General features: G+C 38.9%; 4 protein-coding genes across 4 annotated transcripts; 2 read left to right on the top strand and 2 right to left on the bottom strand.

Annotated features, from left to right (window-relative positions):
- The first annotated feature begins 166 nt into the window (after positions 1-166).
- On the top strand, positions 167-2,058 carry LOC127566086 (phenoloxidase-activating factor 3). The gene is made up of 2 exons (XM_052007630.1): positions 167-395; positions 1,105-2,058. The coding sequence occupies exons 1-2, from the start codon at positions 197-199 to the stop codon at positions 1,809-1,811; spliced, it is 906 nt and encodes a 301-aa protein (XP_051863590.1). The 5' UTR covers positions 167-196; the 3' UTR covers positions 1,812-2,058.
- A 3,618-nt stretch (positions 2,059-5,676) lies between these two features.
- On the top strand, positions 5,677-6,890 carry LOC127565944 (uncharacterized). Its single transcript, XM_052006904.1, has 2 exons — positions 5,677-5,813; positions 5,900-6,890. The coding sequence occupies exons 1-2, from the start codon at positions 5,677-5,679 to the stop codon at positions 6,888-6,890; spliced, it is 1,128 nt and encodes a 375-aa protein (XP_051862864.1).
- Positions 6,891-6,903: 13 nt separating this feature from the next.
- Positions 6,904-8,815, bottom strand: LOC127566085 (cyclin-dependent kinase 2). Its single transcript, XM_052007629.1, has 7 exons — positions 8,587-8,815; positions 8,018-8,213; positions 7,843-7,953; positions 7,624-7,785; positions 7,371-7,568; positions 7,103-7,309; positions 6,904-7,001 (listed from the first exon to the last, which is right to left on the bottom strand). The coding sequence occupies exons 1-6, from the start codon at positions 8,712-8,714 to the stop codon at positions 7,160-7,162; spliced, it is 945 nt and encodes a 314-aa protein (XP_051863589.1). The 5' UTR covers positions 8,715-8,815; the 3' UTR covers positions 6,904-7,001; positions 7,103-7,159.
- A 4,095-nt stretch (positions 8,816-12,910) lies between these two features.
- On the bottom strand, positions 12,911-14,768 carry LOC127566080 (uncharacterized). The gene is made up of 3 exons (XM_052007621.1): positions 14,596-14,768; positions 14,027-14,538; positions 12,911-13,963 (listed from the first exon to the last, which is right to left on the bottom strand). Exons 1-3 carry the CDS (start codon positions 14,737-14,739, stop codon positions 13,006-13,008), a joined length of 1,614 nt encoding a protein of 537 aa, XP_051863581.1. The 5' UTR covers positions 14,740-14,768; the 3' UTR covers positions 12,911-13,005.
- Positions 14,769-23,550: the final 8,782 nt, after the last annotated feature.

Raw genomic sequence — 23,550 nt, forward strand, 5'->3', positions numbered from 1 at the left:
TAAAGCTGAGCTCTTTTATTAATCTTATACAGCTTAGTTATAAGAAACTGCAAGTGAAATGCTGTTTACATTGTAAACTCAATCTCAAATAACTTTTTGCGCTGCCCTCGCAAAAAATAATCATACGCCGCGTTTAACTTGCGCCAATGCCGTTGAATGTTTTTCTAGTTTAGTTGACTTTCAGACGGGCTTTCAAATGCAACTATTACACGGCTTGTTTTCTATGCTACCGCTGCTGCTGTTTTTGCTGCTGGCCACTTCCGTTGTGGATGTGAATGCGGCCAGTTTACAGGATGCCGAATGTGGCAGCCTAAACGAGGAGCAGCTGCTGAGGCAAACTGACTTTGCGGTGCCCACCGAGCATCAATGGCTAGCGCGCATCACTTACGAGAATGGTAAGTGCTGCTCAAAACTGTGCACAGAGAGAAAAATTACGTTCTAAAATCAAGAATACAAATTTTACAATTTTTAAATTAATTGTTTGATAACAGAGTCTTGGGAAAAATATTTCTAAAGTCACACAAAAATTTTTACTGTTTAAAATTTTGAACCGGTCGCATTTCTTGCAGTGAATCAAAAGTTATGAATTTGTATATACCATAGAAACTAAATAATAACAATTACTAAAAAGTAAAAGAAAACAGGCAAACATCAAGATATTTAAAATATTTGTTTTGTTAAAATATGGTTTTTGTTTTGATTTAAGGCTTTTAAGAATAGTTTTAGAATTATAATATATAAACTTAAAAATTACATTAAAAACAAAAACCAATACAGAACTACAGAAACTAAAAAAAAAAAACAACGTCAAGTCAAGTAAAAAGAACCTACAAAGAACTTATAAAACAATCTAAATTCAATACTTAAACTATTAGTTAAGGCATTTAAACATATTTTTTGGTAAATATTGAACCTTGTGAGTTTTATTTCAAAGCTATTTATATTGATTTAAGAATTTCAACGTACTTACGGGCTCAAATTTTTGTGTTCAATTTTGAAATGTTTGTGACTTGTTGCAAGTTCCTATTCTTGTTTTGCAACCTCTTTTTTTCTCTCTCTGTGCATAACTAACTGAAAAGCTAATTGAGTGTATTTAACCGCCAGGACACGAGGAGAAGCTGCCCAATGATGGCTGCCTGGGTGTGCTCATCTCGAAGCGCAATGTGCTCGCTCCTGCCCACTGTTTTGTGCAGTACGATGGCCAGGCGGATGCCTATTCGGTGCAGTTGGGTGTGTGGAACAAGAGCTCGAATGCGCACGAAGTGGTCTGCGACAAGGATGGCTATTGTGTGCTGCCCGCCCAGGATATACAGCTCAGCGAGATTGCCATACATCCCGAGTACGATCCGCTAACATTGAAGAACAGTTTGGCTGTGCTGCGATTGCAACGTGATGCCAAATTTTCGCACAATGTGATGCCCATTTGCATGCCACCGCTGAGCTTGACGAATGAGACGTTGGTCGGAGAAATGTTTGTGGTTGCTGGGCTGCCCATTAAGGACATGTTCAAGCATAAAACTTGGGTGAATACCATCAGTCGTCCGTATTGCCAGAAGACGCACAATTCGCTGATTACCAGCAGCACAACCATTTGTGGCTATCAGGATCGTATGAAAACCTATTACCAAGGAGCGCCTTTGGTAGGCATTCAAGTGCAATCGGATGTGCCGCAGAATTTCTACTTGGTTGGACTGTTGATGGACTCGAAGGAAGTGGCGAAAAAGGAAAGAATTGTCTCCAGTTTCTTGGATATCCGTCCGTACTTGAGTTTCATCAACCGCAATGCTGAGGGCTTAATTGTAAAAAGTTAAGGATGAAGCTGAGTGTTTGGGGCGCTGTTGAATAAAACAGCAACAACAGCTGCCAACAGGTCGGTTGTGTGTTAATTATTCAGTCATCACACTTGGGGCTTGAATTTACTTTACTTTAAGTTAACGTGAATTGTAATTTTTTTGCTTCTGTATTTTGTTCGTGCTCATGCAAAATGCAAATTGTTTATATGCTATTAATAGCTAATGTGAGAAATATGGAAAATACCAGCTGTTCTTTTTTCTCCAACATTTCACTTTATTTTTCCTTCTTCTTTTTTTTGCAAAGTTTTTTGGAAAAACTTTAACTGTGTAACTATGACGGCAACTTTCGACAACAGACAAGCGACAGGCGTCAGCCCGACAGTCGACAAAAACAACAACACAGCACAGCACAGCACAAAAAGAAGAAAATGTTGTCATTTCTGGCGGGGCACACAAAAAAAGGGAAATGCTTTGAGCAATGGGTTGATGGCTTGGGCGTCCCTCCCTTTGGCCGCTTGCCAAGCCATTCGCAAACCTTGCACAAATTTGTTTTGAGGTAAATTTTAATGGCTTTTGCCAGGTGCAAATCAAAGCCGACTACTCAGCATATCACAGTGAGAAGTTGTCTGTTCTTTTTTATTTAGCACTTCAAATGTTCAAGAAACATTGTATCTATGTAGTTATTGGCCCTTTTTTATGAGTGGTTGAGGCATTAAGCTTACAGGCTAAAGCCCAGACAACAACCAGCTGAATGTATATATGCATAATTACGGTGCTTAGTCGAGTCGTTGTCGTTCTTTTGTAGCACACTTTTAGGCGCCAAATTGCTCTATGGAAAATGCCAAAGATGCCTACACGTTGACGACGCTCAGTTTGTTTGTTTGTTTGTTTGTCTTGGCGCTGCATTAAAATCACAATAAAATTTAAATTGCCAAACAAGACGTGGCACAAAAAGAACGTGCGCAAATGTGCAGACTGATAGCAAAAAGCAGAGCCGGAATGGGAGGCGGCGTTGGTTTGTGGGGATGGCTTGTTTACGGCGCAATGTAAATGCGATTCAAAACAAAACAAAAAACCGAACAGCTGAAAGCTGAAAGAGCGCGTCTCGCAAAAAGAGAGAGAGAGAGAGCTTACGCTCTCTCTGAGTAACTAGCGTGGGTGCTGTCCAAAAAAAAAAGTAAAAGGAAAGCAACGGTCGAGGACAACTCGACTCACGCGGCGTATACGCAATGTGACAGTTTTAGTGGTTATGGTCAAGCACAACGCTTGAGCGAGGGCACACACAGCGAAAAAGCGAAAGTGACGCCAAAAATTGCCACAGACACACCTGCAACAACCGACCAGGCGCAAGAGCAACAACTACAACTAGAATGATGCCTCTCAAAAAAATGGGTGGCACTTCAAAAAACGAAATGTTGCCATGAAACGCGCCCGCCAAGATGTTTCAATTTGCTCGGTGTTTTGACTGGGTTTGGGTTTGTGCCATTGTGTTGTGTGTGTTGAGTGGTGTTTTCTACTTTTCTTTTTCGTTTCATTTCTTTCGTTTTTCTATGCTTCGGGATAGACGCACACACCTTGACACCAGCCGCCATCTCAGAGTCTTGTCTAAATTGAGCTCACACACATACAACTTGCCTGAGGGCGATATTCAGTTACTTTTTTTTTGGGCATCTTTCGGAGCAAGTGTAGTTGTTAGCTAGATAAGGTTAGAGTACACACACTCTTGGCAAATTGAATTTTTCTTATGTACACACAATAAGCAGTTGAGGGAAATGGCATTTTACACTTTTCCTCTTGCACTTGGTATGACAAGCTGTGGTTGCGCATTTCGTGTTATGAATGCTCATCGATGCGTTAAATGATTTTATATAATTTACTTAAGCACTCTTAATGGCACTTATGCGAGTGTGTGTGTGTGTGGGTGTGTGTGTAACTTTACGCAATTCTTTCCGCTTTTTTCCACCTCTCCGCTCCCCCCTCCCATTTTACCCTATGCTTTGCTGTGCAACGCTTTTTGCTTCCTTATATAAAATACAATAAAAAACGCGAGAGACAGACCAGGCGACGCTCTGGTTGAAGCTGAGCCCTTTCTTTAATTCAATTACATATATGTAAGTACGTATGTGTATGGGTGAATTTATGTTGGTCTCATTGTTGTATATAATTTGGAGCAACTCAAAAACTGTGAACACTTTGTGAACGGATACACAAAACGCACACGCACATAGATACACACACTAATACACTAACACACACACACACACACTCACGCACGCAAACATCAACGGAGGCAAAAACTTATACTAGGGCATGGGTTTTTGGTCGTTTTTTTTTCGGTCTCGGGGGCTGCTTAGCCAGCACAGCAGAAGAAGAAGAAGAACAACAACAACGCAACTGCCACTTAAACTTGCCTTTTCACTAGTTTTCCTAGACGGGAGGAAAAACGCTTTTAGTTAGGTTGTTAGTTAGTTTTTGCTGCCGCTGGCGTTTTTCCAGCTTTCTTTTTTAACGCGCGCGCGACTCGCGTACCCAAAAATTTCAATGCATTCGCTCGGTCGTTTTAGGCCAGGAATCTCAACGTCAACTGAAACCGATTCCTGAGCGCGCCTTCAAAATTTGCCTAGCTAGGCGTCCAAAAGCTTTGCTCTCCCAAAAGCTTGTGCTCACTCTCTTTGCCACCCACTAGCAAAGCTTTTGCAAATCTCTCGCTCTCTCTCTCTCTCGGACACTGTCTCTCACACTGTCAAATCTCACTCTCCGCGTTGTCTGTTGACACTTGTTAGAGATTTTCTTTGCGTTTTGTATGTTGTTTGTTTTGGCTTTGGATCGGAAGTTGTTTTTAGGGGCCCCCATGTAGCGTTAACTCCAGGTTCTGCACCGCTCTAAGGACTAAGGACTTCTATTGGGCGGGTGTATGACTGTGGACAAATTCGAAGGACTCAATAAATTGTTCGGCAACGTCAACTATTTTAGATTGAACTTGATAAGCGGCGCAATTGCAGGCTCTAGATTTCCGTTGTGAGGCCCCAAAACAAAAAAACACACAAAAGACCCTCGAATGCCAAACGTTTAATAATCATTTTGATAAAAATTTGTTTATCATTAAGTGCACCACATCAATATAACGATTTTGGGTGGGGGCCAAAGTCAAGAAAAATCATTGATCAGAAAATTTGCATTAATTTTTAGCTTCTTTAGTTCGCTGGCACTTATCTTGGCATCTCAAAAATTTCTTTTACATGCTTACCATTTATCAAACCCACTTAATTTGTTTCTACACACATCTCTACAAATTATGAAAGCCATCATGGCCAATAATTTGTAACCTAATAAAGAACATTTTTCTTGCACGGCAATAATTTATTTAAAGAGATAGATAAAGCCGTCGCTTTACTGTCCTAAACAGCAGTATTTATCAAGATTATTGTAAATCAAACAGGTTTACGAAATGCCAAAATACTCAAAACGCTCATAAACCCCAACAAAATTAGCATGTGAATAAACGAGGCGATGATGGGTAAGTGCCAAGTCAATGGTCAATGGCCAAAAGACTTCCCACAAGCGAAAGACTTTCAACAGCTTCGCTAAACAGAATTGGGTTAGATCGGCATTAATATTATGCGTCTAGCGCTGGATAATGGCAAATTGATTTTCATAAAAAAACTTTCACTGACCAAAATCAACATGCCAAAATATGGGCATTCAAATGAGCTGCGCTTAAAGATCGTCACAATGTTAACGAAATCTACAGCGCAAAATTTGGATTGACAACCTGACTGCAGAGCGCATCAAGCATCAGTTGGCTCCGAGCCAGAAAAGAATACAGGCGCGATTTGGCAACAATATTTATATTATTCGGTGATCAATCCTTTGCTGTATCGCAATGAATTGGCAACTGTGGACAGCTGTCCTGCTGTTGGCCTGGATTGGTGCAGCCAACCAAGTCGAAGCAGCCAAGAAACGCAAAACGGAAGTGATACAAATCTGGCAACCTCAAGAGCTGAAGCCATCTTACGCTAGGTAAGCCTAAAATTAAGTTCTCTAAATTTATTCATTAGATATTAGTTTGATACCCTCAATGATAACTTGAATTACTTACTCCACAGCCGACAGCTTGATTATCCCATCTATGTGCCCCGCGTATCCGGTGGATATCGTCGTGGACAAGGACGTCGTGTACGTGCCAAGGCAGCGTCGACAGTCACGACCACAACGCAACGACCAATTGTGCGAGTTTGGAATAGTTTTGTGCGCAGCGTGCAACCGAACTTTGGCTTCAGAAATCTGACCAATCCATTGACGAATCTCTTCAACAATGGCAATGCCAATATCATTGAAACCGTGCCACTGCAGGCCATATACAATGATCAGAAAGAACAGGAGCAGCAACAAGAACTGGAGCAGGATGACTCAGAAGCTACAACGCAGAGTCCCAGCAAACGTAAGCGCAAGCGTCGCAAGCAGCAGAAGCGTCGTCCCGTCTACGATTCGGCGGAGCAGGATGATGATCCTTATGGCTATTATGGCGGATCCTCACTGCCCATTGCTTTGCCACATCAGCAACCAATGTACTACTATCCCAATCTGGAGAATTACTATGATTTGCGACGTTTGCAGGCATACAACGATTATGCACAACACGCTAGTTACTATGATCCGTCGTACTACGAAGAAAGTCCAGTCGAAGACGAGCAGCCACAATACGAGAGCGAGGAGAATGTTCGCAAATTAAACGGCAAAAAATATGCAATACTGCGTCCATTGGCATTGGCTATCAAAGTGCCGAACAACGATGCATCGGTCGCTGCGATTGACGAAGTTCTCGACGATGATAGACTCGCTACCAATGACGAAGACGCTGCTAACGAGGCCGACGTCGTGGCTACCGAAGGTGCATCGGATGACTCCGCCTCCACGCTCTCCGAAAGCATGCGCAATGCAATTGGCACGTACATGCGTGACGATCAACGAAATCGCGAACGTCAGCGTCAAGCTGAGAAGGTTGAAGCACAGGGAATAGCTAAAATTAGACCACGTAATAGGCATAGTGTGCCAATAGCTGAGCGCCTGGTGAACGCGTCAAACAAGCGTCAATAAAAAGTTTGCTAACTATTTTTTATGAACATGATGTGTATTTTTTATGATGATGTTGTTGTTGTATGAGTCACGTTGTGTTATGCGTGTGTACAAATGAGATGAAGTAGACACCTGCAAAAAGGATAAAACAATGAAGAGTTAAATGTATACCTTTCAATTGTAATTGCATTAAATTGTACTAATTTGTTGAGGTAGAAGGTACAATCACTTACTATACTAAACATCACAAGTAATGAGATTGTCAATATCTCAGCAGTAAATTGAATATGTCATACAAGCTTAGTAAGTCGCGATGGACAACCAGCATTGGGATCCACAGGCAGGGCTACATGGCTTACATGTTTAACATCGTTAAAGTATGCGTGTAGTAGAGCATTCTTGGCCGATATGCGTAAATTGGGATCGTAGCAGAGCATAGACTGTTATAGAGAACATATCAATAGAGAATATTTGAAAATGTTTATTCTTAAGAACTTTTACCATAATCAGTTCGTGTGCTTCGTGCTCGCGTATAGCTGAAGGTACATTGGATGCTTCCCATTTGGGAAACTTGGCCTTAAAGTCGGGTAGTTGTGTTACGCCGGGCCATTTGCTTTCATCTGGTGTACTCAACGTGCGAAAGATTCGATAAAGCTGATCGATTTCACTGTCACCCGGAAACAGCGAGCGTCGCATAATCTGTCAGTTAGAAATACATTAACAAATGCTATTGAAAGTAGGTGAAATGTCTTACCATCTCTGCGAATATGCAGCCTAGGCTCCAGATGTCCACGCCCGTTGAATAGAATTTAGTGCCGAGGAGAATTTCAGGAGCACGATACCAAAGTGTCACCACTTCGTGTGTATAAGCTCTCATTGGTACATTAAAAGCTCGCGCCAATCCAAAGTCAGCCAACTACAATGTGTTCGGTTAGTAAATGAGTCATAAGTTGGGCGGAACACTAAGTTTTACCTTAATATTGCCTTCTGTGTCCACAAGTAGATTCTGTGGCTTGAGATCACGATGCAGAATGCGATTGGTGTGACAAAAGTTGAGAGCATCAAATATCTGATACATGTAGCTCTAGAAAATGACAAAGATGACAATTAAAGAAGATATGATGTGATGCCATTGAGAATATACATACCTTAATTAGCTGCGGTGTAAAGACATCCTTTTTCTTGTCCATCAATTTCTTAAGGTCCATGTTCAGGTACTCAAAGATCATATACAGATTATTGCCCGATATGACCACATCGTGCAGTTCCACTACATTCTTGTGCCGCAAATTCTTCAGCAATGATATCTCTCGTATGGCAGTTGATGGGACACCTTCAGATTCGCTAAAAATATCATAAATTACAGGATATTAATGAATGTTAAGACATTCATACATTCAGTTAAAACTGAGAACATTTTTTAATTTGCATATGATGAATTGGGCGGTACCACAAAGCCGAATCATGTGGTGCTACGTATATTGGAAATACAGCCACGCAACACGCACAGAATCCGGGCTTTGTTGTGCAGCCAACCGAGGCGACGTTTGACATTCGTCAAGGACATCAAGGACACCGTGCAGAACCGAAAATGTGTTCAGACGGCGTTTTGACAGTGAATGTAACATTATAGAGTTCACATTTGAAAATTCTTATAGATATCACTACTATCCACTTCTAAGGACGCTCTGGGTGAAGCTTGGAGATTATAATATACCCTTCGAGTCGGATTTTCTTGAGTGCAACATCTTTTCCGGTTTGGTTGTTGCACGCTTTATATACTATGCCATAAGTGCCTTCGCCGATTTTCTCGGCCTGTTGAAAGTTGTCCAATATTTTGTGCATTGAATTGTTTCAATGAGATTAAATAATTATAAAAACAGGTAAAAACATAAAAAATGGAGGGAAAAACTATGTCCCTAGCTAGGGATGGTCGTATTCCGATTTGCTTATCGATGTGTTTTTTAAAAAAATAGTCAGATATTGATATCGATGTTTTCAATCAATCTTCCAACACTGTTTCTCATGAATTAACCAGAAACTCATTACTGCGCTTGCCTGGCTACTGGGGACTCGTTCTGAAAACAAAAGTTAATAATCATTCAGTACAAATTTTATGACAGTACAAATTTTAAATGTAAATTAAAATTAAATGTAAATTTAAATTTGTTGCTTCCTACACTAATCATAGAATACTTACATATGTCAAACCGCCTAAATAGTGGTTTTACCGAAAACTATGACAAGAGCCGCTCGAATAGTGGTTTTACCGAAAACCATGACAAGAACCGCAGTGCGTCAGCTGTTGATGCCAACTGTATAAACAGAACACAGCGCAGCGTTCTAACGTCAAAAACGTTATAAAGGTTATTGCTATTGTACAACAAAGAAATTTTTTTTTAAAAAATCATATAAAAGTACAATTTTAAATTAAATTTAATTAAATTTCTCCATGTGAACCATTTGTTACAAGGGAAATGTTTTGACTGCAAGCAGTGCGCAAGCAAAGCAGTTGGTGGCAGCTGTATAAGCAGTGCAGAATGCAGTGCAGCGTTCTGTACGTGATAAACTGCTTTATTTTTTCCGCGGTGGATTTTTTTTCAAAAATTAAAATTACAAAAATAGTAGCTTAGCCTCTCAGGTGTTAGATCTGCGCTTAAGTACTATTATTTATAATTTAAATTTAATTAACATGTAGTAATATGTATGCTATTCAATTTTGCATGTGAAAGACTGCCTCGGCTTCTTGCGTGATTTACCAACGAGTTGCTCAATTTACGTTTTACGTGTTTCAATAAAAATGCCATAAAAATGTGTATTGTCCTGGGGCAGGCAGCAGCAGGAACAGTAACAGCAGCAATGACTTTGCCCCTTTTTGCAAGTGTTGTTGCGTGTGTTGCCTTGGCTTTACTGTGCTATGACAGACATTCGCGTGCTGTGACTAACTGAGAAATGTTTTTTGCCGCGCGTTTTGTTTCGTTGCCAGGCTCCCCCGAAATCACATTTAATGCCACATTAATCATGGCCAGAATGTGAGAGGGGCATGAACATTGGGGATGCATAATCAACTCATAACTAACAGCCATTTGCTTGGCATACTTGGTGACTTCATTAAACGCCTTCAGTTCCACCGAAAGGGAGCCAGCACCCACACATTGCTCATACGCAGCGTGCGACGACAATTAGCAATGAGTTAAAGAGAAAATTTGCTGCCAACACACGGAGCAACTTGTAAATATCAATATTGGGGAAGGGGAGCGAACAAGTGGTTGCTTCTCCGCTTTTACACCTCCAGCTCAACACTATGTGAGCTGTATTTATGACTGCAACTTTGCTGCGGTAATTTCCATATCCGTCCAAAACGTTTCAGGGTGCAGTGTTTGTGCTTGTGGTCGATAAGAAGGATGCAATGGCGTGGGTTGCACGTCTGCTTGCAAATACAGTCAAATATATAAATTATGCTCGACTGATATGTACTTTACTTTTGGCGTCATTCAAGTGGCAGTAAAGTATGTGAAAAACTGCAATTTACAAAAAAAAAAAGGGCCAGAGCACAGAATGATATCTAATGACCAAAGTTATACGCGCGAACGAAAATCGGACAAAAATTACATTTGGAGGCGACTCGGTGACGACAATACTCGTAAGCATCCCGATTCCGACACAACCCCAATTTTCCATCCGCGAAAGTTACACGTGATTTATGCATTTGGGTTTTTGGGGCCATGGAGTAAATAACTTGAAAGTACAATTTATTAACGGTACAATAGCAAAAGAAATGAAGGTACAAGGCCTCAACGGGATGCCAGTTAAATGAAAACTGCGCAATTTTCACTCGCCTTCGACTTCGCCTTCGCTTCATTTTTATTTCTCTTTTTTTTTTGCCTTGCAAACAAATAATAAATTAATCTCGAACTCGGGCATTTTTAATCTTGTTTAATTTAAGTATTAAAATTTGTTAACAATTAATTGACACTGAAAAAACAAACAGCTGTTTTTTATCGAATTTTTAGACTTTATCATGTGCTTCGTTATTTGTTTAAATTAAATTGTGCTCGAGGAATAGTGTTGAATAATTAAATGCTTAACCGCAGCAATTTGCATACAGATTACAACCATGAAATCTCAATTGCCTAATTAAGCGTAAATCGGATTAATTATTTTGCATTTTGAGTGTGTGTGTGTTTGTTGTTTGTTATTTGTCAATTGTCGGATAATATGTTGTGTGCATTATTTAATTGAAATGCTCTCGATGTACGTAAATTTAATTGATCAAATATCAGAGTAGAGTACAGCAAATATATTGCAAATACTTGTGGATATAACAGCTTGCCTCTGGATTCTCGTAATTGCGGCTAACGAGCAACGTGTGCAACATGTGCAACGTGTAACGTGCAACGTGCAACGGCACAAATGCTTTCAGGATATTGGCACACAGAAAATGCAATAGAAAATGCGACATAGAAAAGCAGCAACCAAATAGACAATAACTATGTAAATCTGACCATTGACATCAATGGCAAGCAAAAATGTAACTTGTAAGGCAAACAATGGCCGCAGCACCAAAGTATAGCTGTTTGTATAACACCCACACACATACAAACATACACTCACACATGGATAGACAAAAGCAGAGGCAGAAGGCAAAGCTAAAAACGCCGACAAAGGGGCAAAAGTAACAACTGCAGTCAACGCTGGAAGCAACTGCTGCCGGTTAAATTTAATTCCAATTGAATTGCGCTTAACAACGGCTGTCATTCCATCATCTAAGTGAAAGTGTATGAGTGTATACGAGTGTGTGTGGGGTGTGTACGTGTGTGGGTGTGGGCAATCGTGTGTAAAGCCAATGGCGGCTTTTTTATGTCCGTAGTCAGCAGCAACAACTGCAGACATAACCCGCTTTCTAACTTTAAAATAAATGATAAAAAAAGAAAATGCTATACATAAAAAATGAAAACTGAAATTGAGAGAGAGAGAGAAATGAGAATAAGAATGAATAATATTATGTGGTGATAAGCGGAAATGATATTTGCTGGGGGCATAACAAAAGCAGCCATATAACACAATGGACTAAAAAATGTATGGGGGAAAAAAAGGATTGCGATAAAAAGAAATCAATAGTAAACTATGCTCTATGCACTAAGCGTGTGCAATAAATTTTCAATTGAAGCAAACAACATTCGAGATTAACGTTCGTCGTCGTCGTCGTCGTCGTTGACCTTGTTTCAACAAATACGCCACAGATACGCATAGCATACTTGCTTGAATAAATATATTTCCATTTATTATGCATATGATGGAGAGATAATAAAACCGAAAGTAGAGATTGATTTGATTTTTAGTTTAATTTAGTTATTTTTATAAGTATAAGTATTGATTCTAGTGTAAATATAAAATAGTAGTGCTCTTAGATTTATTTATATTTATTAGAAAAGAGGAGAGTTTTTGGATCATATAATAATAACTGTGGATTTTATGATTCCTGAAAATTAGGTTGCACTCTGTGGTATTTTTGTTGTAGTAGTATATCAATATACCATAAAAAACATGTTGGTATATTTTCGGTATTTTTGCGGTAGGATATGAACATGAACAATATATAGATTTTATGATTCCTGAAAATTTGGTTACCCTCGTCTGGTATATTTTGCATTCTGTGGTATATTTTTTGTTGTAGTATATCAATATACCAATAAACATGTTGGTTTATTTTTGGTATTTTTGCGGTAGGATATGAATATATACAATATATAAAAATTATTCTCTGGTTAGTCGTTTCTAAGGTCTTCATATTAAACTTTATTTTTTTCGAATTTTATTGAATTATTTCTTATGTAGGTTACATTTTTAAAAAAATTCCATTTCATCTTTGTGAAAAATAGTTGCCTTATATTTAAAATAGTTTAGTGAAATTATTCTCATTTATTTTTCTTTTTGTAAAGCAGTAATCAAGCTCTTACTTATACTTATTTTAAGAAAAATATTTTCACACTTTTTTGTAGTAACTATATTTGAAATACATTTAATGATAAATGTTCTCATTTCCTAATACCATATTTATTCATATTAAAATATGTTAGCATTACGTTTAGCAATATATTTTCTAATAGTCTCATTATATAGCTCTTAGCTGCTCTTAGTTGCGTCCCTTGACTTGCATGAAGTGCTCCTTGTTGGCCAAGCGATTTGTCTTGCCATTGGGACTGCGCTTGAGATCATCCACAATGATGGCGCCACCAATCAACTGCTTGTACGGAGCACCCACATGGTTGTGCACATAGTCGATTACATCCTCCGCTCTAAGCTGAACTCCCGGTTTGCTGACAACAGCTGCGGCAGCCTCATCTCCCGTCGTATCGTTCCAGACACCAAATACACAAACATCTGCCACTTGTGGCATTTGGCAAATGACTTCCTCCACCTCGTGGGGATAGTACATAATATTTTGATACTTGAGCATATCCTTTTTGCGTTCCATTACGAACAGGAAGCCATCCTCATCTATGTACCCCAAATCCCCCGTATAGAACCAACGATTGCTGTCGCGTATGTTGCGTGACTCTTGCGTGTTGCCGAAATATCCAGCCCAATACTGACCGTTATTGAGGCACACTTCGCCCATCTCATTGGGTCCCAGGGGCTCTTTGCTTTCATTGACTATCTTGGCCTTGAAGCCAGCAGTTAACCGACCCACCGATTTGGGTTTCTGATCGAAATTCCAATTGAAGGTGGCCCAAATGCCAACCTCAGTCATGCCGTAGGCAAAGTGCAACACATTGCCGGGCAAACGCTTTCGCAGCTGATTGAGTAAGTCCAACGAGCAACGACATCCAGTAAACATGCAATAACGCACGCTATCCAAGTTGGTTTGCTCATACTCCGGTGAGTGATAAACCATGGCGAGGTGGAAGGGTGCCAACAGCAGCCAGGTGATCTGATGCTTCTCAATCAGATGCAACAAGAGTCCAGCATCGAAAGCGTTGTCGGATATGATGCGTTTAGTGCTAAACACAGCGGTGGTAATAACTGCAATCAGTCCGGTAATCCAGTCGAGGGAACTGTGCGAATATTGCACATCCGCCGTGGTTAACATTCTGTTTAAAATATGATAAATTAGTTCAAAGTTATTACTAAGTTGTTCTACGTTTTTCACTTACAAATTGCCATTCAAAATCTTGCGACTGTTTGCTATGGTCACCGCTTTGGGTGTGCCCGTGGTGCCCGATGAGCAGATGATGGCCAGCGTTTGATTGTTGCCCTGCTCCAGGCGAAGTGGCTTAAAGTTCTGTTCCACCTTGGTCAAGAGCAGCTGGTCAATGGATATGCTATCTGCAGCATGTTTGCGCATCGTCACAATCTTTGGATTCAATGATTTTGTAGCCGCCTTAACAGTTTTATATTCATCGCCATCACAGAAGATCACTTGAGGTTTGGTAATGTTGAATAGCTTCTCTATGTTCGACTCATCATAGTTGACATTGAGCGAATGGAAGGCAATGCCATTGAAGAAGCAGGCATAAGCCACAGCTGCCATATGCGTTGTATTCCTTCCAATGATGCCTACGACATCAGTTTGCACCAAGCCCAGATTACGCATATAGCTGGCAATGCTCATGGCATTCTGCAGCATCTCCTCACGCAGCAGAACCGTATTTTCAGTAGCAGAAATCTAGCAAGAGATTGCATAATCAATAAAGTATGAGAAGTATTTAAGTTCGCCATTTACCTGGGCAATTTGCTTGGGATGTCGCCGCATCTCATGGTAGATAATCTCCCCTATCGACAGCTCGGGGTCAAAGTGATCGTGATCATCTAAGCTGGACCAAATTTTGCTCGCCGGATCGTAGCTAATCTCTGGTTTGAATTCCATCTTGAGTGCGTCTTGTTGATACTGTAAATGCGAGGCAATCGCCAGTGCAGTCGTCTTTTTATACTCGGTGTGCTCTCGATTTGTTTACTTTTTGTTTGTGATAAGCAAACGTCACACAAAACGCAAACAACTCAATTTCACAATTACCCTTTTGTGCTGATTCATTTGATGATCCTCATCAAGCTGATATACATATATTTCTATTACATAAAAATATTTGTACACATATAAAACAATTTCAAGTGGTTCGTTGATGGTACAATGTTCAAACATGTGAGTTTAATACTCACATTCTCATCTCAACACATTGTAAACTACAGCAGCAGCAGCACTTAAGCAGATAAGAAGACGACTAACAAGAAAGTACAATAAACAGTTGGCCTAGCATTTGAAATATTATATATAAAAAAAGGTTGCTTTTTATTTTTATTTCAATTATCAGCTGCAATGTAATACATATAACCTAATACCTAACTAATCAATTTAGAAAATAAAGTGTTGATAGAGCAATTTGTTTACTTTCGTTAGCCTAATCATAAAAGTGGAAATAAACTTTTATTATTTTATAGCTCTGGGTAAGTATTTTATAGTGGACAATTTAGTTGTATTCTGTAAACAAGTCAAGGCACATTTGGATTTTATCTTGAAGCTGTTGAGCTGAGAAGACCACGTGATAAGATTATTCTTTCAGTTTTGTTTTTTGGTTGAAGACTTGTGTAAAACATGTGAATGAACGCAGGTTGCACTTGAAAATAAATATTAATTATGTGTAATTTGGAAAGTATATTTTAATGCCATGTTAAACAGAAGTCGAATTATTTAGGTAATAAATTCTATTGATAGGATTATTCTAAATTAAATATTCGTTAGTTTTATCTATGCCTCTGTTTAGCGTCATAATTTATCAGTAAAAATAAATATTATTCAACATTAATTGCTTACCAGCAAGTTAAATTGAATCAGATTAGCTGATACTATCTATTGATTATTGAATTTTAGTTGGTTTTTTTTTATTTTTTTATACTTCCAGCATTTCTCCGCTAGGTTTTCAACTCGCCTCTGATAAGCAACATGCATAATTTGTCAGTGAAAATAAATATTGATACTAATTGCTTATTATTGAGTTAAGTCGATCTGATTAGCTGAAAGTATATAGTATATTTAAAGCATTAATGAATTTAGGTTCGTTTTTTAACTTATTTATATTTCAAGCATTTCTCAACCATGTTTTCTGTTCGCCTCTGTTAAGCATGATGCATAATTTATTAGTGGAAGCAACAGTTGTATGTTGTGAGCTACATCGTTATTTTGCTAAAAGACTCTTGAGCAAATAGTCTAAAAACACTTTAAGCCCCTCTCAAATCGAAGTAATCGCAAATGGTTCGCTCTATCTATATAGTTGTTGTTATTTTTTCCTTTTGCTTGCTATAAAAAAAAACTAAAACATAATCTGTATGTGCTGTGCAAATATCAACATGATTGCTTTTGATTTTGCTCATTCCCCAACCCACTTGACGCAGCTCTGAGGGGCCGGGAGACAATTTATCTCTCTCTGAATTTAACATGCCACGCATCAATGTTTATAAGGCAAACCACACACACACACGCACACGCACACGCACTCTATTGCTATTGAAGCATATTATATGCGTGTGTGTGTGTGAGTATGGGAAAGTTTAAAAGTTGTTCATGCCTGGCATTTGGGATTTGTTGCAATATTCTAGAGCTGTGGCGTTGTCCCGTTTTGTGTTTCTTCTTCTACTACGCTGTTGGGTTGCGCGCCTCTCGTTTTGTATGCGCCACATTGCGTATACGCGCCGTGCGCCCCTCAAGGCTTACAGACAGCAGACAGAGAGCAACGGCAACAACTGCTAGACACACACAAACACACACACACACACTGTGTATACTCATATATCTATTTGTATGGGGCATAATGGTGCTGAGCTGGGCCCTGTGCAAATCCGGCAGCATCTTCCGCACATTCTCGTAAATAAGTTTGAAAAAAAAAAGAAAACTGCAAATAAAAACGATTGTGGAAGCAAACGATAGAATTGTAAAGGGAAGGGAAAGAGGGGGAAACGTGGACGCTGCTTACAAAAAGGATTGTTGTCGCTGTCGGGGATGCTACGATAAATGGCACAAGTTCACATTAAGTGTGAAAAATCTATAAAAAGTTATAAAAGTGTCATTAGCGCCAACAATGGCGAGATGCCATCACAGAGAAGACGAGACTCAAATATTCTGTGTAGCGTATGTGAAATCTCAATGTGTACTCATTGCATTTAAGCCTTGTAATAACCGTTGTTGCATTGCCAACAACATTTTCTGCCTTCCTCCTTCCTCCTTTCTTCGTTCTCAATTAAGTTCGCCTGACAGCAGTAATGCAGCTTTTTTCTTTTATCATTTAGTGTGTGTGTGTGCTGTTTTCAAATCTCCTTTTTGCAGTCGTCTTGCTAACTAGCTGCTCGCACTTACATATGCTTATAAAATGTGCTGAGTAAAAGGTTTCCCATGTAGAAAATTCATTTGAAATGCGAGTCTCGCTTTCATTTGAATTAATTTCAAGCGTACGTAATACAAAGCCTCTTGCAGCAAGTGAAAATTAATCAAAGGATTAGATTAGCTAAAGTAGTTGACTTCGAAATATTACAGCTGTCTTTCCTATCGTATTTATTTAGTGCCAAAACAAATGTCGTATTGTATGCAGCTTTCGGTTTTGTCGGCTGTCTATCGCCTTTGACAAATGTCACTGAAGTGGATTATGTAATTTATTTTATTCCTACCTATAGCCTATAGCTGTCAGTTGGATACAAAATCAAAGTTTTTCCGACGACTGGCTTAGAGCCGCAGGCATCGCAAACTTTTTGCCAAAGAAACGCAAAAGTTCGCTACGGAAGGGAAAGCCTTAATTAAAGCCCTCGGCAATGGGCAGCGGCAACATAAGCGGGAGCAACAACAGCAGCAGCAGCAGCAACAGGTGATTTGTGGCAAGTTGTGGCTACCATGGGGCATGTTGCTGACAGCCGCCAAGTCCTTGAGCATGACATTATATTTTATTTATATACACTTTTGTATTTTATTTTCTATGTTTCTCCAATTTTTCATAATTGTTCAAAAGTTAATTTCGAATTTGTGTCAGATAAAACAAGATTATTTTTGTATTATGCAAGTGGGAGTATTTTGCATTAGATTTGTTGTGATTCGATTCCAACGTTCCACAATTCAACATGCGCCTGGAAAAATGCTTTCCATATTGCTTGATGTTGGCCAAAAGCCTTTTCGCTTTGGTAGTTGGCGAGTGGCAGCCAACGAACGCACAAACACAGTGGCAGCCACTGCGCATGAATTTTATCTTGGGTTGTAATATGCGTATACGTAATTTTTGCACGCATTTCTCTGGCACTTGAAGTCAATGATTCGAGATGCAATGCCCGTTGAAATTCTTATGTTTCTAACAAGCAGGAAAGAAATTTGTTACTGGCAACAAAGTGTTGTGCCCCCCGCTTCTTGCTTTGTGTGTGTGTGGCGCACACCATGTCGTATACGTATTTAACGAGAGCGTGTGTTTAGCAGTAGCAGCAACAAGAACAACAATTGAATCAGCCCAAGGACTTCACAGCTGTCTACTTGTATTCTTTTTTTTTGTTGGGGTTCTGACTGTTTTATTTCACATTATATTCGATTTTAATTTATTGGCTTCGTTTTTCTTTTTTTCTTTTATTTTTGTTGAGAGCACACCTGCACCTCATTTCCACGCTTTTTTCAGTTTGACATTTTACTGAATTTGTATTTTTCATTTTATTTAATGCGCTGTTTTGTGTTGTGCTTGGCTTTTTGGCAGTTCTTTGTGTTAGGCCTGGCGGCTGTGTTTTTCTTTCCCCTCACTTAAATCTCTTGGCACAACACAAATGGGCCAACGGATAAGCGAAAGAAAACACAAATTAAATGAAGAGATTTGCCTTCAAAATCACCATTCAAATGTCAAGTTGTAGGTCGAACTCAAGGCGTACTTTAATATGCCAGACTTGAGATATTGACTGACTGAATGATGGACAAGAAAATTAGCTTAATTTTGTCTGCTGACGAACGTACTTATCTCCTGCAGTTATTTTGCTTGCTCTTCATTAACTACTTTTATGCTACTTGCTATGGGTTTTGTTATGCAAAATGGTTCTTAATGTGGTTAGCATTGAAATTGGATGTAGATATTTTGCAAATCAATTATTAATTAATTGTTCGATTTTGCACAAATACAAAATCTAATGCGATTATTTAGGTATTTGGATTACAGGATGTGTGTGGATCAATTAGTGCAGAAGTAATTCACCGATAACTAATGCGAATTCAATTTGCACATTTTACCAAATGCTTTTCGCATTAAATTATTTATAAGCGAGTGTAACTCTATTTCCAAAAATGGATATTTATTATAACGAAAATACCACAAAATATTCACTGATTAATGGCGGTTTGTCAGGTTTTTGTGCTCCTCCCTTTCTCCCCCCTATGGGATAGACATTTCCGGGATGGTTTAAATTTCATTTCGAATTTGTTAGTTGGCCAACAGTTTACAGCTGCTGTTGCTGTCCGATGGAAGCCATTAATATTAAAATTGTATTTCAAGCTGGTGTCTGATTAAGTGCACTCTGGTTCCGCGACTGCACAACAACAATTGTTCAGTGCTTTTCTGTGCTGTTCTGTTATGTTCTGTGCTCATCAGGCACATCGCTGGCCTAGCTTTTGTGTCATGGCAACTGTCCAGATTGTCTGCACTTGCTGTTCAAGACCAGACCCCAGAGAAGAAACTCATACCATGTAACAGACACACAGCAAGTAGTTGTAACTGAAAACACACAGACGGAAATTGAAATTGAAACTGCGATGGCTGGACGCCAATGTGGTTGCCATAATGCGCGTAATTACTTTGTTAATGCTCCGCGTATTAAGTCAGCGAAATTAAATTATGTGCCAACAAATTTGACAAGCCCGCAAAACTAAACGCAAAAGCATATTGAATGTTTAAAGCGTACACTGAAAGACTGGCTTTTATAATCAAGAATATTTATCCTAAAAATTGTATTCTTAAAATAAAACTACTTTAAGATTAAACAAGTAAAAAGCTACACTCGAGTGTGCTCGACTGTGATATACATGCTAGCCATTTTTAATGAACGCAAAACAGTGCAGTTTTAATTTTAAAATGTAACAAATTAATATACCACAAAAATACTAAAAATATACAAAGACTATGTTTTATATAAGGATTCAGTACTACATGCAGTGCAGTATTAATTTAAAAATATACCATATTAATATACTGCAAATGTACTGAAAGTATATTAAAGTACATATTTGGTATATTGACATATATATGTATATGGAAATTATACAATAGCGTGACAAATATTCCAGATGGTCAGCCAAAGCCAACACAAAAGTATTTCTAATATAACTTTAACAATTTTTATCCGATCGCAATCAAATTTTCGGGAATCATAAGAGCTATAGTTAGTATTGTCAATATCAAAATTCCCTTTCTCTCATAGTCTCTCAAATCCAAGTGTTCATACGGACAGACAAACATCGCAATATCGTCTCGACTGTTGACACTGATCAAGAATATATACATATACTTTATGGGATCGGAAATTCCTCCTTCTGCCTGTTACATAACATACATTTTATGGAGGCACCAATTTATAATACCCAATATTTGTAGCTGGTATAAAATCATTAATCCCAAAAATACAAAACTCTCAAATTGATTTTAGACAATTTAGTGTTCAGTGTTAAATGATATTTTAAATATTTAAAGTTGCCATCAAATTGAAAGGCAACGAGCATAAAATCGTTGCTGATATAATAGTTGACTCTTGCTTTAATTAAGACATCAACTCACGCCTTGTTTATTGCGCCACCCTCAATCTGTCGCGTCTAAATCATATTTAACAAATTTGACAAGCGCTTTTAATTAACTTATTTTCTCAATTAGCTAGAAAAGCGATCATTATGCTCTTTAAATAATTTCATTTTAAAGTTTGCATCAATTTTGTGCTGGGTCCATTCAAATGTTGTTTGCTAAATCGTGAAATTGAATTAGAGCTCAAAAAGTTGAAGAGCGTTTAACAGGTGTTGATTGTGTCGACATTTTATCAACTGCTTTTATGGCATTTGCTTAAGTCTTTAATGTTTTAATGGCAGACACTTGAAGAGCTTTTTCATATTTTGCATTCACTTGGCTTTTGGCTTTTAAGCATATTTAAGTTATGTTGTAATTGAGTCAGGCAGTCGCATTTTTTTTTTGCCTCTTTTGATTGCGGATGCTTTCTAATTTCTGTCATTCAGTGCAAGGCAAAAGTTGTGTTGAGAGTGAAAAATGCAAGTTGTGTTTATTTAGTTGCATGTAATTGCATTTAGTTTGCTGTAATTCAATTGAGCTTGGTTTGCCTTGTGCCTTGTGTGCCTTTGACTGTATTTCATTAGAAGCATATTCAGTTAAATGTTGCAACAAATTGACAGAAAAGACTCAACGCAGACCACAGAGAGAGAGAGAGAGAGAGAGAGAGAGAGAGAGAGAAAGAGAGAGAGGAAGCGATAGCAAAGTCAAGTCAGTCGAAGTGAAAAGTCCCAGTTTGAGTCTTAGTTTTATCTCCCTGGCCACATGCAATTTGCAACCGAAACCAAACCAAACCAAAGCAGACAAAGTTTCATTTTCTATTTTGCCCGCACAAACAGCATGAACTCAGTACAAGTACGGTATGTGTATGTGTATGTTGGTGTGTGTATGTATGTGTGTGTGTCGTGTCTACACTTTGTCATGCAAGTCAAACAGTGGTAAATGTCAAGATGAGAAGCCCCTGCCAAGACACAGCTGCTGTCCATTCGTCCGCTTGACGTCAGTGGCGATTGATTTTTATTACACTCTGAGTTCCCGAACTCAAGAACTGAAGAGGAGCATCAAACAACTTTGACGCATGCCTCGTTATGGGCTGCGTGTGGCAATTTTTAATGGACATTTTCGTATGCCATCCCACGCCACTAATTCAATGGGATTTGTAAAGCAATTTCGTTGTTTGTTTACGCAACATTTCGCATTTCGAGGGGCACCTGAACTTAACTGGTCACAGTTCAAGTTAGTGTGCCTTTAAATGCTGTGCAAATGTTAAGCTACCACGGGAACAGCACTTGAAAGCCCAAAAGGCAAAACTCAAGAGCGTCGAGTCGTTGATAAGTGGAGCTAATGTTGTGACTGCTCCCAACTAATTTCGGGGGAATTTCTCAAAGGATTTGCGCATCGCGAATTTTTGGGGGGTGTTAACATGTTAAGAATTTTTTTGGTCTCGGGTTTCGATTACAACCTCCTGATAGGGTCAAATTGTGTCTGAGCTCTGTCGTTTTTCGATTTCTAGTCTAGCACATTAACGGGGATTTGTTGGGCTGTCTCCTTGGCCATTGGCCACTGGTCCATGTGCTGCTTATTGTTGTAAGCCCTCAACTGATTGCCAAGTATTGATTTTATTTCTCCGTTCTCTCTCTCTATCTGTACACTGCTGCGTATGAGTAATGTGATATCAGAGCAATGAGATTGCACAAATGCTTATGAATAAAACTGATAAATAACATAGTGTTCATTAATAAACATTTGTGGCAGACACTTGGCTGCTTATGCTGCTGCTGCAGCTGCTGTCAAACCCACTGACCACTTAAATATGCCAACAAACCCAACATTCAAAGTGTTGAATTTGTATCCTCTTAGACTGTTTAGGCTGCCCCCGAAAGGAAGGAAAATGCCTGTTGGCTTTTTGGTTTCTGGTTTTTTGGTTTACTCGGTCGTAAATCTGATTTGCGGCAACCGCATTGGCAAATTCAACTGAATTACAGATACGAAAAGGCAGTTTGCACTCAGTTGTGCTACCTGTTGCTAACTGAAAATGGTAAATGGGAAATTGGAATTGAAGGTCGCATTAAGTGTAAACAAACAAAAGTGGGTGGTGGCATTGGCATTGGCATTTAGCATTCTATTCGCAGTTGCGAAGAGCAACACAATGTAATAATAATAAATATAATTGAATCTAAAGTACTTCATTTGGGGCATAAACACGTTCCAAGTTCCAATATTCGACTCTTATTTTTGTGCTATTATTAATAAACCACAAGAAAGTTATTCGAATGCTGTTGCTGCTGCCTACATAAGGCACGTGTAAACAGCGGCAACCACAAATAACAATTCAATTTCTGTTTAATACAAACACACACACACACACACTCACAACCAACCCACACACACGCCCGTTCACACTCATACACTTATACACTCGCACACGGACATGAATAATACATCATTCTTGGCGAGTTGCAGGTATGAAATTATTGACAGACGTCAAATGACGAAACATGGAAGAGCAAAGTGAGTAAACTTCGTGTGTGTGTGAAGGTGTGGGAGTGCCTGTAAGTGTATGGGTGTGCGGGTGTGTGTGTAAGTATGCAGCACAACAATCAAACAAAATGAAAAGGCATTTGACTTTTTGGTTAGGCTTATTTCGTTTTTATGGCATTTTTTGCTTATCGACTTTCGTGTGCTCAACATATAGTATATACATACATATATATGTTTGATACTCCCAGCGAGTGCCAGAAAGAAAGAGAAGGGAGACGAGTGAATGTAACTGAGATTCTGAGTATTGTGTTTTGTTCATTCAGTTTACTTTTGCTATAAGACTTCCCACTTCTGCACTCTTACATATTCAATTTATTTAATAGAATTGCGTTATTTGTACGTGTGGCAAATGTGAAATAAATTATTGTCCA

This window comes from Drosophila albomicans, chromosome 2R, assembly GCF_009650485.2.
Source record: "Drosophila albomicans strain 15112-1751.03 chromosome 2R, ASM965048v2, whole genome shotgun sequence".
In the NCBI taxonomy this organism is placed as follows: domain Eukaryota; kingdom Metazoa; phylum Arthropoda; class Insecta; order Diptera; family Drosophilidae; genus Drosophila; species Drosophila albomicans.